The sequence below is a fragment of the Nannobrachium achirus genome (assembly GCF_963921795.1).
Source record: "Nannobrachium achirus genome assembly, chromosome: 7".
In the NCBI taxonomy this organism is placed as follows: domain Eukaryota; kingdom Metazoa; phylum Chordata; class Actinopteri; order Myctophiformes; family Myctophidae; genus Nannobrachium; species Nannobrachium achirus.
In genome coordinates, this window is record NC_137816.1 from 69,589,690 (window position 1) to 69,605,889 (window position 16,200).

Genomic DNA, 16,200 nt, shown 5'->3' on the forward strand with positions numbered 1-16,200 from the left:
TCTTCTTGCCAAAACGGTAGCTAAGCACCCGAGCTTTGGATCTCATGTTATTCAATCCTTGCTGGCTGCTAACCGGAAAAGAGACAAACCCCTGAATGGTTGTATGAGTCGATCTTTGATCTTCTTATTATTACTGCAATCAGGAGATATAGAATCGAATCCAGGGCCTGTAGCTACCAGACAGATGACCCGAAGACTAGCTGCTCTCGCTACTGCAGCTGGATTGACGACGGCAGATCCTTCTTTGTCTGTGATCAGCGAAGCTAACGATGCTAACTTAGCTAGCTCCTCACTGATGAATCCTGAGGGACTAACAACGGGCTACTCCAGATGTCCTGACCAGCCGACCTCCGACGATCACACGGCAGTCGCCTCCGCGGACTCACGGATCGTCGAAGGACCCCCTGGCTCACGGACCCCCGGTGAACCCTCGGCGATCGCCCCCGCATGACTAGCTCAGCACGAGACCAGCATCATCAACGCAAGTCACGCAACACCGGACCCCGGCGGCCCCACCGACCCACCCGACCTGCAGACGCACCCGGCGGACCCCTTCATGGACCCAGCACCCCAGAACAGAGTCTACATTAACTCTGCTCCACGCTGGCTAACGGAGAAGGCCAGAGCGCTGTTTTCAACCTGGGTTAAATCGGTGACCACGGGCCCCTACCACCCCATCCCCCAACTTTTCATGGAGACCCCTTTGTCCCTTTGTCCCCCTCTGAAGCCCCCAGAGACTGCAACCAACCCCCCCTCCCCCACCGACGCCGATGCGAACACTTCCATAGACCTCGCCATGGACTTTGCCAGCCGCTTTGTGAAAAGAGGTATTCATATTATGCACTTAAACATTAACAGTTTGTTTGCTAAATTTGAACAAATCAAGCATATGGTTCACGAAGGTAAGGTCCATTTTCTAACCTTCTCAGAGACCAAACTTGATGACTCTATCACTGACTCTCAGATCGAAATTGACAACTACTCGGTCATCCGAAATGATAGAAACAGATTTGGTGGTGGTGTATGCATGTATGTTCATAACTGTATTAAGTATATCCCCCGCCCTGACCTACAACACAGCTCTTTAGAAACTGTATGGGTGGAAGTGATTCTTAAGAAAGCTAAAAACATACTAATCGGTGCCATCTATAGACCGCCCGACCAAAATGATTTCTGTGAGTTACTGGAGGAGAGCCTTGCACCGGTGGACAATGTTGAAAAATACATTATTGGCGATTGGAACATAGACATGCTTCGTAAAGAAGCTCCTCTATTCAAAAAGTTCAATAAGCTATGTAATCAACAGGGTCTCACTCAGCTCATCACCAAGCCAACTAGGGTTACAGATAACTCTCAAACCACCATAGATCTCATTGTAACCACAGACAAATCTAAAGTCTCCGCGAGTGGGACTATTGAATGTGGTGGTCTAAGCGACCATGATATCATTTACTGCACCCGCAAAATACATAAGTCCAAAGCTGACGGCCACAAAACAGTTGAAGCTAGAAACCTCAAAACCTACTCTAGCGAAGCCTTTAACCACAAACTGGAGAAATCTGACTGGTCCCCAGTACTAGCTAGCACTCAGGTCGATGAAGCCTGGCTAGGCTTTAAATCCATTTTCAACACTACCCTAGACGAAGTGGCTCCTTTGCGTAGGGTCAGGGTTAAAGCCCGCTCACAGCCATGGTGGAATTCGGAAATCTGTGAATCAATGAAACTCAGAGACAAAAAATACTCTGAGAAACGCAAATATAATCACAAACTCAAAAAAGGCCCCAATAAACACCTTAAAGCCAAATTAGAAATAGTCAGTTTAGAGGCTAATAAACTGAGAAATCGGACAACCTCCTTAATCCTTTCTGCCAAAAAAAACTACTTGGATGAGAAAGTTGAGGAAAACATCCACAAACCACGAGACCTATGGAAGCTATTTAAAACCCAGCTAGGCTGTGGTGCTAAACTCAGATCCATAGCCAGCAACATATCCATCCAAACTCCCATAACCCTCCTCACTGATAGTCTTGATGTAGCCAAAAATCTCAACATCTACTTCACCTCCATGGCCAAAAATCTGGTCAATAAACTGCCCGCTCCATCTGGGCTGTTTGGTGTTAGGCACATCTTGAAATTCTACAGGAACCTTGGGGTATGCAAAGACAACTTTAAACTTGCCACGGTGTCAACTGATGAAGTGTTTAAAAAACTGCGCACCCTACCTCAATTCAAGGCCGCTGGCCATGATAAAATTGCCCCCAAATTTCTCATAGACTCAGCTGCCACCATTGCCCCAATCATTACCCATATTATTAATCTATCTATCAAGCAGGGTTATGTCCCCCAGGACTTCAAATTAGCCAAGGTAACCCCCCTGCACAAAAAAGGCAGTAAACTTGACCCTGGCAACTACAGGCCAATCTCAATCCTTAGTTCCATCTCTAAGGTAATGGAAAAAATTGTCTATGAACAGGTGGCTAAATATCTTGAAGAGAATAAACTGATCTACGAGTTCCAGTCTGGCTTCAGAGAGTCCCATTCCACAGATACATGCCTCATCTATTTGAATGATTACATCAAACGTGAAATTCACGATGGCAAATATTGCGGCATGGTCATGCTGGACCTCCAGAAGGCATTTGACACCGTCGATCATTCTATTCTGATTGAAAAACTCAAAGCTATTGGTCTTGATAGCACAGCAGTGAGATGGATGCACTCTTACTTGGTGGGGAGGGAACAGATGGTGGAAGTCAACGGAACCCTGTCCCCCCCCCTCCCAGTAAACTGTGGAGTACCTCAAGGGAGTATACTAGGACCACTGTTGTTCTTAATATACGTAAACGACATGTCATCTGCTTGTGACTGCAATCTGTTTCTGTTCGCGGATGACTCGGCTCTCCTAGTCTCAGGCAGAGACATTTTGCAGGTTGAAAAGGCCCTTAACTGTGAACTTAACAAGATCTGCACCTGGCTCAATGACAACAGACTCTCAATTCACCTAGGCAAAACTGAATGTATCCTCTTTGGATCTAGTCAGAAACTTAGCCTAGTTGAGAACTTCACAATTAAAGTAGGTGACACTGTGATAGAAAGAAAAAACCACATCTGCTACCTGGGTTGCATCCTGGAGGCTAACCTATCCAGTGAAAAAATGACCACCAAGGTAATCAATAAAGTCAATCAACGAATTCGCTTCTTGCAAAGAGTTGCCCCACTGATCAATATTAAATCCCGAAAGACACTAGGAGGTGCTCTTATTGGGCCCCTCATTGATTACGGAGTCCTTGTCTGGTATCGCGACGCCCCAGCTGCCTTAAAGCTAAAGCTCCAAACAGCCCAAAACAAACTAATTAGGGTTGTGCTTGGTCTCCCTCCTCTGACCCACCTTACCGAGCATCACCACGAAAGCGTGGGGTGGCTCAAAGTAGCTGACAGAGTACAGCATCTTGCAATGGGCCTGGTGTACAAGATACACTACACCTCCAAGATTCCCATGTACCTGACAAACTACTTCTTAAAGGTCAAGGATGTTCACGATCATAACACCAGAGGCAGCTCCACTAATCATCATCAGCGTAGATTTAACACTAAACAAGGCGCTAACTCGTTCTCCTGCTATACCATCAACATGTGGAACGCCCTTCCACAAGCCCTAAAGGAGAGCAAATCCCTAGCCTCCTTCAAAATTGGTATGAAAAGTCACCTTCAGACAGCAGCTACCCGTGACTTGTAAACAGACTAAGCCCCCATGCTCCCCCCCCCCTTTTTCTTTGTATTCTACCTTTTGTATTTGATGTTATGCTTTTGAAACTGATATTATCCTAGATAAAGTACTATGTTCTATCCGTCTGTCTTTCAATGTTATATGAGATACTTAAAGTGTGGTTCCTGTGGAAATAAGCCTCGGCTTTCTAGGATCTCCTTTTAGTTGACCTTGTACCAGTGATTTGTACTGTCATGAAACTGTACTTTTTTCTATTGCAAACTTCTAATAAATTCTTCAATCAATGGTACCAGAAGTACAGTTCTGTTCTCCTATGCAAGTGAATGGGACTCAGAAGTACAGTTCTGTTCTCCTATGCAAGTGAATGGGACCCAGAAGTACAGTTTTGTTCTCCTATGCAAGTGAATGGGACCCAGAAGTACAGTTTTGTTCTCCTATGCAAGTGAATGGTACCCAGAAGTACTTTGTTCTCCTATGCAAGTGAATGGGTCCCAGAAGTACAGTTTTGTTCTCCTATGCAAGTGAATGGGACTCAGAAGTACAGTTCTGTTCTCCTATGCAAGTGAATGGGACCCAGAAGTACTTATGTTCTCCTATGCAAGTGAATGGGACCCTGAAGATATATTTCATCTTTTTCAAAACAGGAAAACTGGACCATGATTTTTGGCACCACATAAATACTTTGAAAGGTAAGAGAGCTGTTTACCCCCAAATTCTCCTTTAACGTCTAGGTGTGCTGTCATGCTCATTTGGAGCCCATTTCAACCAATTGCTTGGTCAGAAGAACTAAATATCTCACTCCACTTATATGTTCTTTTTGGGAGACTCCTCTGAGTACCACCAGAGGGGGGCTCAAGTACCACCAGTGGTCCATGTACCACAGGTTGAGAACCACTGTGCTAATGTAATAAAACATCACACAATGTGTTTCAACATAGTATTGTCTGTTATTCTCTGTCCCTTTGAACAAGAAAGGTGAAAGTGTTTGGACAATGCTAATAGCAGCCAGTACTCACCAGGCAGGATGGCACAGTGTGGCATGATGGCACAGTGTGGCATGATGGCACAGTGTGGCATGCGTAGCTGGCTGACAGTCTTCTGAGGACCCTGGATGTCAAACAGAGGACCTGCAGGAGTCCCTCCTGTTGACTGGAGCCATCTGTCCTCCCACTGAACAGTCTTGTAGAGGAGATCAGCTTCCCTTGTCGTTCCAAACATCAACCCTGTGTCTCTGCAGTGGAACAGCCCCGCCCCGGGGAGCTGGAACCTGGGACACCAAACAATCATATGTATTGATATTAAATATGTATGATATAAAACTATCATTTGTATTGATATTAAATATGTATGACATAAAACTATCATTTGTATTGATATTAAATATGTATGATATAAAACTATCATTTGTATTGATATTAAATATGTATGATATAAAACTATCATTTGTATTGATATTAAATATGTATGATATAAAACTATCATTTGTATTGATATTAAATATGTATGATATAAAACTATCATTTGTATTGATATTAAATATGTATGATATAAAACTATCATTTCTATTGATATGACATCTATATGATATAAAATAATCATTGTTATTGATACAATCTATTGACTAGATTAGGTGTCACGTTGCCACTAGGAATGTCAGATATTGACCTTTTTACCGATAACCAATATTTTCCAACTCATTATTTCCGATACCGATATTAACCAATACCGATATGTGCTGGCTCTTTCACCAAAAGTCAAGTGATTGTCAGGTAACATCACATATATATTAAAATAAAATAACTATAGTATCAATATGATATCTAATCAAAAGATCACATCACATCAAAATAATGAGATATTGGTAAATTAGATTGAGTGAATTGTTTTGAAACATCAGCTCATAGTTCTGAAGTCAAGATAAGTTAAAAACCTTTAGCAGAGAAACCACCATTTCAATGTCACACATTCAGAGATACTAATTATTCTGTTCTCCTGCAAAGCCATCTATCCCATCATGCTTTTAACCTAACTCTGCTAGATGGTGGCGTCTTGAGTTCCACTTCCAAGACTACCATCTGGACCTGCTCAATGCAAACCGATGTAGGAGGCAAGTCCATTTGTTCAAGCTATTTAGCAGGTGATTCGATGGGGTTGCCTGTCTATCACAGGCACGTATGCATGACGTATAATAGCTGTGCCAGCAGTAAAGACAACAACACAACAAGCTAACACTGTTAGCTGTTTTTAAAAACATATTTTTTCACTATAGCGTGTAGATCTGTTTTTTGTACAATGGAGTATGACATTTGCATAATGTGCATTTTTACAACTCCGAGGGTGGGCTCTGAGTCTCAGAGCACGCCCGTAGCTGCCGCTGATTGGTTAGAAACGATGCTTTGCGGTGGAAGCAACTGTCTTGGAGCGTGTCCAGATGGTAGTGCAACATTACTCAATGCTGCCACCATCTGGTGGAGTCAGGTTATCATGCTTTGTGTTGGTTAGCGCTCCAGGAGGGTACATGAGCTACTATTACACAACAGTTTTAGGAAATGATCAATGTTAATAGACCTTTCTATGAGATTTAAGTCCTGTTTAAAAGAATACAATAAAATATATATATTTTTCAAAAAACAATACTGATATTTACTTTTTATGCTAATATCGGCCCATAATATCGGGAGACCGATAATATCGGACATCCCTAGTTGCCACTTTACATCAAGTTGATTTACAATCCCAGTGTTTATGTTGTTTATACATATATGTTTATTTAAGAAGTAGGATGTAAAAAACCTTGCTTTGAATAACAGTTAATATTTACTAGTAAGACACCTGAGGGTGACATGCGACCTCAGGGTGACATGCGACCTCGCGGCGAGGTCGCGCAAATTCTTGACCATCTGGCCAACACAGCGTTTCTCTGACGATTCTAGTTGTTGTCATTCTGGGGGGAGTTTGTTCATGTTTTTGTGAGGGTATCAACCCTAGGAGACACGGGGAGAACATGCAAAGTCCACACAGAAAGGCCCTATCGCCCACACCCTAGGTGGGGTTGGCGATAGGGCCTTTCTGTGTGGAGTTTGCCTAAACATGGAGATGTGGTACAGAATGACTCATATATGGGCATAAAAAGTATGTCATGTGACATCACTTCCTGTACAGACAGTCAGACAGACAGCCATTGACTCTGGCCTAACAATGGCTACTGTCTATGACGGATCCATATGACATGATGGACTGGACTATCTCCATATATAGTGTTCTCCACATCTCCATGTTTAGGCCAAACATGTTCGCTCCATTTCTCCATGTATAGGTCCAAATGCCCAACGTTGAGCTTGACAACAAAACGTAACTCTTTCTGTGCCAAATGCCAAAATGGCTCCAAGGTTCATGTGCCACCCATGATTTCTGATTTCTTTTTTAATTTTTTTTAAATGATTTTTTTTCTTTTTTATACAAAAAACACAAAAGACGTCAAAGACGTCATTGGCACAGAACGCCTTTGAAAAAAAGACGTCAAGAGACGTCATTGTCACTGAATCAGCCGCCCCCATATTTACTGTAGAAAATATGTTAAATTCTAAGAACGTTTCGAGTACCGGTTTCATACAAGAGCGAATAAGCGCCACACTTCTGGAATCCTGTGCGTCGACTTAAAGTCGGATCCAGGCCTAATAACTTTATTTGGCCGCCCCGTTGCCACCTCCTTGTTACATTTTCTTTTCTCCAGGTGGATGGACATTCTTTCATAGGTGATCTAAGTCCAGCCGCCCCGTATCATCGGAGGAGGATACCGCACATTGTACCTCATCCACCCTTTCTTCTCTCTCCTTTTGGTAAATTTATCCTCCTCCTCTTTTTTCTTTTTTATTCTTCTCTTTTTTTGTCTTTCTTAGTCTTGTGTAGCCGCCCCGTACAGGAAGTGATGTCACGACTCACTGACATCACTTCCTGTACAGAAAAAGGTCACTCAAGCGAAAGGTTTTTCAGGGTAAATGCGAGCTTCGGTCGCAATTACATGTAGCGTTTCTGTAGCAACGTAGTTTTACGTTGTGCTGACAGGTTTAAAATCACTTTGATAAATAAGAAGTTAATGAAGCTGTTTAGGAGGACTGACCTGTATTCATTGGCTGTGTGTTCTGTGTGCACGATGGGGGAGAAACTGACTGGCCTGAAAGACACAAACAAACAAACAAACAAACAAACAAACAAACAAACAAATGAGATTTTAGAGATAATTTTGAGTTTAATCATTTTAGCCCTATTTTATACTTAAAACGCTCATCTACAAGTTGTAATTATTTGGATACAGAGTGCCGCAATTCACTGCACTTTATTTTGAAAAGCCCCAGAAGCCACGCTCGTGTCCAATCCGGATGTAGACCGGGATGTTTGCTTTCACACAGAATAAAAAAAATAAAAAATAAAAAAATAAAATCTGCGGCCGACCGTCGCGGCCCAGTGCCACCATGAAAAAAGTGTTTATCTGCGAACGAAGCATTTTTGGAGAAAGATTCTGAGATAAAGCTGTTTCTTTGCAGCAGTAATGAATAGGTAATGAATTCAGTTCTTAAGCTGTGATGTAATTTTGTAGTCAGACTCACACTGGTGCCAAGCAGTGTTATTGTCAATATAGGCAGTGCTGTCTATTTCAACAGATCTGAGACGAGCAGAAATCAACACTCAGGAAGATCTCCTTAAGACACAGTTTGGTGACGATTACGCATCTGTGGATCAATCAATCAAAGACTCAGTTGCGAAATACAAGAATAAACTACAAGTCATCAAACTCAAGAAATACAAGAGAGACATCGAGGATTATCAGAACCACGAAGTGTACGACTGGGAGATACAGACAACGGAACAACAGGAACAACGGCCTTCACCTTCATCCGACGCACCAAGACGCGCACCGAAGCCACCAGTACCGCCGCCCACACAGCGGGCCAAACCCAAACCCCAGCGGAAAAATGACCGGAGGGGCGACTCATCGATGGAAAGCGACTTCACTTTTGATAGTGACTCATCCTCACAATCGACGAGCAACGCTCCTTTTTTATCCACGCGCCGGCATCACTACCCAAGAAGAGGTGCCGACGGGGTAAACGCACATCCAAGCACAAACCAACGGCCATGGATGCGCAACAGCAATGCGAAGAGACGGTAATAAATATTTCTTCCAAAGAACTGACAGACACTCAGTTGTCTCTTCTTTCCAAGGGACTTTCGTTTGTACCTTCAAGTGGTGTCAATATGTTTGGTTTAAAGGTGGACTTATTTAAATGTTTTAGGCAAATCAAATTAAGACAATTTTTCTCTAAGAATACAGATTCTGCCAACACCACCACAGACCTTTCCACCACTCCTTTCAAACGAAAAAGTACTTTTTGTCCCTTTACAATTAACCCCTCTATTAACACTTTTTGCAGGATTGTCGAGCAAGATATTATGAAAATACATGAGCAGCCTAACCGTATTTTACATAATTTATCCAAAGCAGAAAAGCAAGAACTTGATATTTTGACAACTGAAAAAGAGATTGTAATTAAACCTGCAGACAAAGGAGGGGCTATAGTCATTCAAGACACTGCTAAATATAAAACTGAGATTTTGTCCCAATTGTCCAACACACTGTTTTACCGCAAACTTAAGGGTGACCCTACTGTTGATTTCCAAAAAGAAATTGTCACTTTTTTGGAAACTGCTAAAGAGAGGGGATGGATAACTAAATCTGAATTTGATTTTCTGCATTGCCAACACCCCATTAGACCTGTTTTTTACACACTCCCCAAAATACACAAATCCTTAATAAATCCTCCTGGACGCCCTATCGTGGCACAGACGGATTCATTATTATCTCCTCTATCGGCTTATGTTGATTTTTTCATCAAGCCTTTTGTTCATGCCTTGCCGGCATATATTAAGGATTCTACTGACTTTATTAATAAACTGTCTTCTGTAACTGATCTTCCCAGTGATACTTTTTTGCTTACTTTGGACATCACTAGCCTGTATACGAACATACCACATGCAGAAGGCTTAGAAGCCCTGAATCAGTTTCTAAACAACCGGGACCAGACTGTTAATCCTCCTAACAAATTTATTGCTGATTTAGCCACCTTTGTTATGGAGTACAATTATTTTTGTTTTGATGGTGATTTTTATTTACAGACCTCTGGGGTCAGTATGGGCACTATTTGTGCGCCTAATTATGCAAACTTATTTATGGGTTCATTTGAGAATAACTATGTCTTCAACTCAGAGAAGAATGTGTTCCTCCCACGAATTCTAAAATATTACAGATATATTGATGACATTTTCTGCATTTTCCAGGGTACCATAGAGGAGTTACATAGCTTTATAGATTTACTAAATAGCTTTAAGAGACATTTGGTTTTCACTTGTGACTTCAGCCATGAAAAGGTACATTTTTTGGATATGTGGGTTAACATTGACAATGGCGGCCTATCTACCACTCTTTATAGAAAGGAGACAGATAGGAACACTTTATTGCTGGCCAACAGCGCACACCCAACTACTCTAAAGAGAGGTTTGCCCAAAAGCCAATTCTATAGACTCCGGAGAATATGTCACACCACAGATGACTACTTGAGCAAATCTGTCGAAATGAAGCACAGATTTGCTCAAAGGGGCTACCCCTCAGAATGGGTTGAACAGGGGTTCACTGCAGCTTTAGACAAACCCCGGACTGAATTACTTAAAAAGAGTAAGAAACAGGATAAGAACTTTTCAGTCACCTGTATTACTACTCATTCCCCACACTCCCATCACATCCGATCAGTTTTTAAGAAACACTGGCATCTGTTACAGTCTGATCCTGAATTAACACACACATTTAAATTTCCCCCCCTTTTTGTTAACAAACGTGGGAGAAATATTAGAGATTCTCTCATAAAAGCACACTTTTCTAGTGGCAGACCAGCGCAACTGACACAGACCCTACTCAGCCCCATTCCGAACGGCAATTATCCTTGTGGTCATTGTGCACAATGTAACAATACCAACAAAGCATCAGTCTTTTATCATCCTTTAACCGGCAAATCATTCCCTATTAAAAGTATAATCACCTGTGCTTCCACACACGTGATTTATATGTTACGATGCCCCTGTGGTCTGGCCTATATTGGCAAGACCACCAGAAAACTCAAAACACGCATCAGCGAGCATAAAAGCTCCATCCGTAGGAATGACAGGGATTATCCTGTGGCCGTTCATTTTAATGACATGAAACATGACATTTCCGCTTTACGCTTTGTTGGAATGGAGGTGGTTTCTTTGCCACCTAGAGGGGGAAACCATGACCTACTATTAAAGAGAAGGGAGGCCTTCTGGATTTTCACCTGCAATACCTTAGCTCCTAAAGGTCTAAACGATGAACTGCTATTAAATGTGATGTTGTGATTTTCTAACATTTCTCTTTTTTCTATATAGGTGTTGAGAATGTTTTTAATACCTTTTTGTGTGATGTCCATATATGGCACTTGCGATTCTGACCCTTACTCCTGTAATTTTATTTGGTCCGATCCCAAGCACATATGGATAATGTTCACTGATATTGATTAATCTTTTTGTTATATCCTGCTTCCCTTGTAGACTGAAAAAGGTTTTACTCTTGATTTTTTATTCTTGATTGTATTACCTTCTTGATTGACTAATTTAATGTAATTTTTATGAATTATTTGTGGCTATGATATTGTCCTCTCAGAATAGCACTTTTTACTGTGGGCAAAACTACCTTGTGCACCCACCTGTAAAGGCCGCCTCTCAGCCTAGGTATCAGAGTGGTGTGGGGCTCTGATTGGCCCCCACCATCCTTGTTGGACTATATATGTTGGCTCAGTGCCATCTTGCTTCTTTATGCCTGATGAAGGTCTGAACGACCGAAACGTTGTATTAAATCTATTGTGAGTGAAGACAGTGTGCGGGACTCTTCTTTTCCATTCATCATTGTCACCGTTCCAACGCACCTGTCCCTGTAGGTGTGCATAAGGCCTTCTCCTCTAAACAGATCTGAGACAAAAATAACGACTAAAGTATAATTCTACCAATTTCCTATCAATAAGATAAGATGCTGCAATTTTTCCAATGGTGGAAAAAGTACCCCAATCAATGTTTTACATAAGTTAAAAGTATCAGTCTGGAATCCACTTCATGTACGGCAGCCGCATGATAAACTTCCTCTACTCGTACAGAACTGTGTACAAACAAGGACTCGACACGAAAATGTCTTTTATATATAAATCTGTGTATTTAAAAATTATATTTCCACACATATCTGCTTGTTAAACAATATTGTTCATGTGAATATGTTTGTTTATGCTTTTATTGAAATGGCAACAACACTAAATTCTGGGAGACGGCCGGCGTCTCGCTCTCTCCCCGCCTCGGAGCCCTCTAGACGAGATCCAGTAGAACTAAGACTAGTGGATAAGAGATCCAGTAGAACTAAGACTAGGGGAGAAGAAGAGATCCAGTAGAACTAAGACTAGTGGAGAAGAGATCCAGTAGAACTAAGACTAGTGGAGAAGAGATCCAGTAGAACTAAGACTAGTGGAGAAGAAGAGATCCAGTAGAACTAAGACTAGAGGAGAAGAGATCCAGTAGAACTAAGACTAGTAGAGAAGAAGAGATCCAGTAGAACTAAGACTAGCGGATAAGAAGAGATCCAGTAGAACTAAGACTAGTGGAGAAGAGATCCAGTAGAACTAAGACTAGTGGAGAAGAAGAGATCCAGTAGAACTAAGACTAGTGGAGAAGAGATCCAGTAGAACTAAGACTAGTAGAGAAGAAGAGATCCAGTAGAACTAAGACTAGCGGATAAGAGATCCAGTAGAACTAAGACTAGTGGAGAAGAAGAGATCCAGTAGAACTAAGACTAGAGGAGAAGAGATCCAGTAGAACTAAGACTAGTGGAGAAGAAGAGATCCAGTAGAACTAAGACTAGTAGAGAAGAGATCGAGTAGAACTAAGACTAGCGGAGAAGAGATCCAGTAGAACTAAGACTAGTGGAGAAGAAGAGATCCAGTAGAACTAAGACTAGAGGAGAAGAGAACCAGTAGAACTAAGACTAGTAGAGAAGAAGAGATCCAGTAGAACTAAGACTAGTAGAGAAGAAGAGATCCAGTAGAACTAAGACTAGTGGAGAAGAAGAGATCCAGTAGAACTAAGACTAGTGGAGAAGAAGAGATCCAGTAGAACTAAGACTAGAGGAGAAGAGATCCAGTAGAACTAAGACTAGTGGAGAAGAAGAGATCCAGTAGAACTAAGACTAGAGGAGAAGAGATCCAGTAGAACTAAGACTAGTAGAGAAGAAGAGATCCAGTAGAACTAAGACTAGTAGAGAAGAAGAGATCCAGTAGAACTAAGACTAGAGGAGAAGAGATCCAGTAGAACTAAGACTAGTAGAGAAGAAGAGATCCAGTAGAACTAAGACTAGTAGAGAAGAAGAGATCCAGTAGAACTAAGACTAGCGGATAAGAGATCCAGTAGAACTAAGACTAGTGGAGAAGAAGAGATCCAGTAGAACTAAGACTAGAGGAGAAGAGATCCAGTAGAACTAAGACTAGTGGAGAAGAAGAGATCCAGTAGAACTAAGACTAGAGGAGAAGAGATCCAGTAGAACTAAGACTAGTAGAGAAGAGATCCAGTAGAACTAAGACTAGCGGAGAAGAGTTCCAGTAGAACTAAGACTAGTGGAGAAGAAGAGATCCAGTAGAACTAAGACTAGAGGAGAAGAGATCCAGTAGAACTAAGACTAGCGGAGAAGAGATCCAGTAGAACTAAGACTAGCGGAGAAGAGATCCAGTAAAACTAAGACTAGCGGAGAAGAGATCCAGTAGAACTAAGACTAGCGGAGAAGAGATCCAGTAGAACTAAGACTAGCGGAGAAGAGATCCAGTAGAACTAAGACTAGAGGAGAAGAGATCCAGTAGAACTAAGACTAGCGGAGAAGAGATCCAGTAGAACTAAGACTAGAGGAGAAGAGACTAGAGGAGAAGAGATCCAGTAGAACTAAGACTAGAGGAGAAGAGATCCAGTAGAACTAAGACTAGTGGAGAAGAGATCCAGTAGAACTAAGACTAGCGGAGAAGAGATCCAGTAGAACTAAGACTAGCGGAGAAGAGATCCAGTAGAACTAAGACTAGAGGAGAAGAGATCCAGTAGAACTAAGACTAGAGGAGAAGAGATCCAGTAGAACTAAGACTAGAGGAGAAGAGATCCAGTAGAACTAAGACTAGCGAGAAGAGATCCAGTAGAACTAAGACTAGAGGAGAAGAAGAGATCCAGTAGAACTAAGACTAGTGGAGAAGAGATCCAGTAGAACTAAGACTAGTGGAGAAGTGTGCCGCACGCAATTTGTAGAATTACATGTTATGGCAGTAATTGATCCAATTACATTGTTACCCCTAAGAGAAAATGTAATTTGCTAAACTAGAAAAGAAAATTCCTATGAAATTTTAAGTGTGCCTGCAGCTCGCTAAGTGTGTGCATTAGCATTTTAATATTAGAATTTGTAACATTAGGCATTTTAGCATTAGCATAAATAAATGTAACATTAGCATCAGCATTTGCAAACTGGAGTTATAGCTGTTTAAAGCTCAGCCAATAGGAAAATAGGGGCAGGGCTTAAGAGGGGGCGGGGCTTAAGTAATACATCCCTATTGGCCGTTTAAGTCCAGACACCAAGTTTCAAGACGGTACCATGCTGTGAACTGGAGTTATGGCTGTTTAAAGCCCAGCCAATAGGAATACAGAGGGGGCGGGGCTTAATCAATTACAGCTCGTCCCTATTGGCCGGAAAAAGGCCAAAGTCGTGTGAGCAATTTTAAAGTTTAAATCACGTTGCTAGGCAAAAGTATGCCAGAGTAATGTGGCGCCAACTTTCTTTTTTTTTTTTTTTTTGTCCCCCATTCAAAGTCAATGGTTTTTTTGGCATTGTTTTTTGGGAATTACGTCGCCATGGAAACGCGGATCAAAAAGAAAAGTTAAAGCACACCATTCCCGGCCGAGCCGCACGTTTTGATGTGTATATTGCGGGGGTGGCATTAATCGTGCGGCAGTTATTACGTGCCGAAATTAGCGGGAAGTTTATTAATTAACTACCGTAACTATGGCAGATTACAATAAGTGTTTTGCCATTGCATGGCAGGCACACTTAATTACAGCAAAATTTAAAAAGTATTAAATTGAATTACTTTCAATTCCTTTTTTTTTTAGAATGTACAGTACATGTGCTGTGTATGAATGAAAATAAATATAATGTCCCACAAAAACGTCACATGTCAGCAGAAATATGACTTTCAACTGAGTTTATAAACAAAAGGGGCCTACAGTTACAGTAACAGTTCTATCTCTGCCACGCTGGGCAGACCATGTGCTTTATGTATGACATATAATTGGCTACTAATAAAAACTAAAACAAAAAAAAAAAAAAAACATTTGATCGTCAATCTCAGTATAGTCTACCACCAGTATTTAAACTATATAGCAGGGGTCTTCAATGTTTTCAGGCCAAGGACCCCTTAGTTGAGAGAGAGATGAAGCAGGGACCCCTTAGCTGAGAGAGAGATGAAGCAGGGACCCCTTAGCTGAGAGAGAAATGAAGCGGGGGGACCCCCACAACCTGTTCATAGATTCCATATAGTTTCATTGTTTGACAGCACAATCATCAGTGTATTTTGGATTGATGTCAAGTTGTGTTTTCAGATATTTAACCACTTGAACCGTCAATACTTAATAAACTTGACCTTTCACTCTGTACTTAGTCTGCTCTTTTTCCCCTCTACACCAAACCTCTTTGCCGAAAATAGCCGATCTACAAGCTCACAACGCCTCGCGCTGGGAGGCGTTGTGAGCTTGTAGATCTGCTGTTTTCGTCTGACATTCTCAGAATATGGACATTAGGGTTAATATAAAAAGGAGAAAAAAGCTTCTATCACACAAAGATGTGGAGGACCCCCTGTAGTAACTCTGAGGACCCCCTAGGGGTCCCAGACCCCCCTGTTGAAGACCCTTGCTATATACGCAGTATACTGAAACCAATATGTATAATGTAGTATGGTACAATCAATGGTAAAATCTAAATCAATATATCGAGACAATTTCATGTTACTGGCCATTGTTATTGGTTATTGTGCGTTGTGAGAGTGTGTGTGCGCGCACGTGACTATAACAGATAAGTACACAACGTTTAGAGTTAAACAAGTGTGTGTGTGTGTGTGTGTGTGTGTGTGTGTGTGTGTGTGTGTGTGGGCGGGGGGGGGGGGGGGGGGGGGGGGTTGTACGCGAGTGCATGTGTGTGCGTGTGTGTGTGTGTGTGTGTGTGTGTGTGTGTGTGTGTGTGTGTGTGTGTTTGTGCGTTCATGAGAGTGTGTGCGTTCATGAGAGTGTGTGCACATGCACGCGCGCGCGTGTGTGTGTGTGAGAATGTGTGTGTCTGTGTGTGTGCA

At 41.8% G+C, this 16,200-nt stretch overlaps 1 protein-coding gene across 1 annotated transcript in view; it reads left to right on the top strand.

Moving 5' to 3' along the window:
- Window positions 1-8,863: 8,863 nt before the first annotated feature.
- LOC308288950 (uncharacterized protein) overlaps window positions 8,864-16,200 on the top strand; it is a gene marked incomplete at its 5' end in the record, with an annotated part of 22,915 nt that continues 15,578 nt past the window's right edge. Inside the window, one exon of the mRNA XM_080730423.1 lies at window positions 8,864-8,893. Within this exon, the coding sequence (XP_080586549.1) occupies window positions 8,864-8,893 (30 nt within the window). The remainder of the gene's footprint in view (window positions 8,894-16,200) is intronic.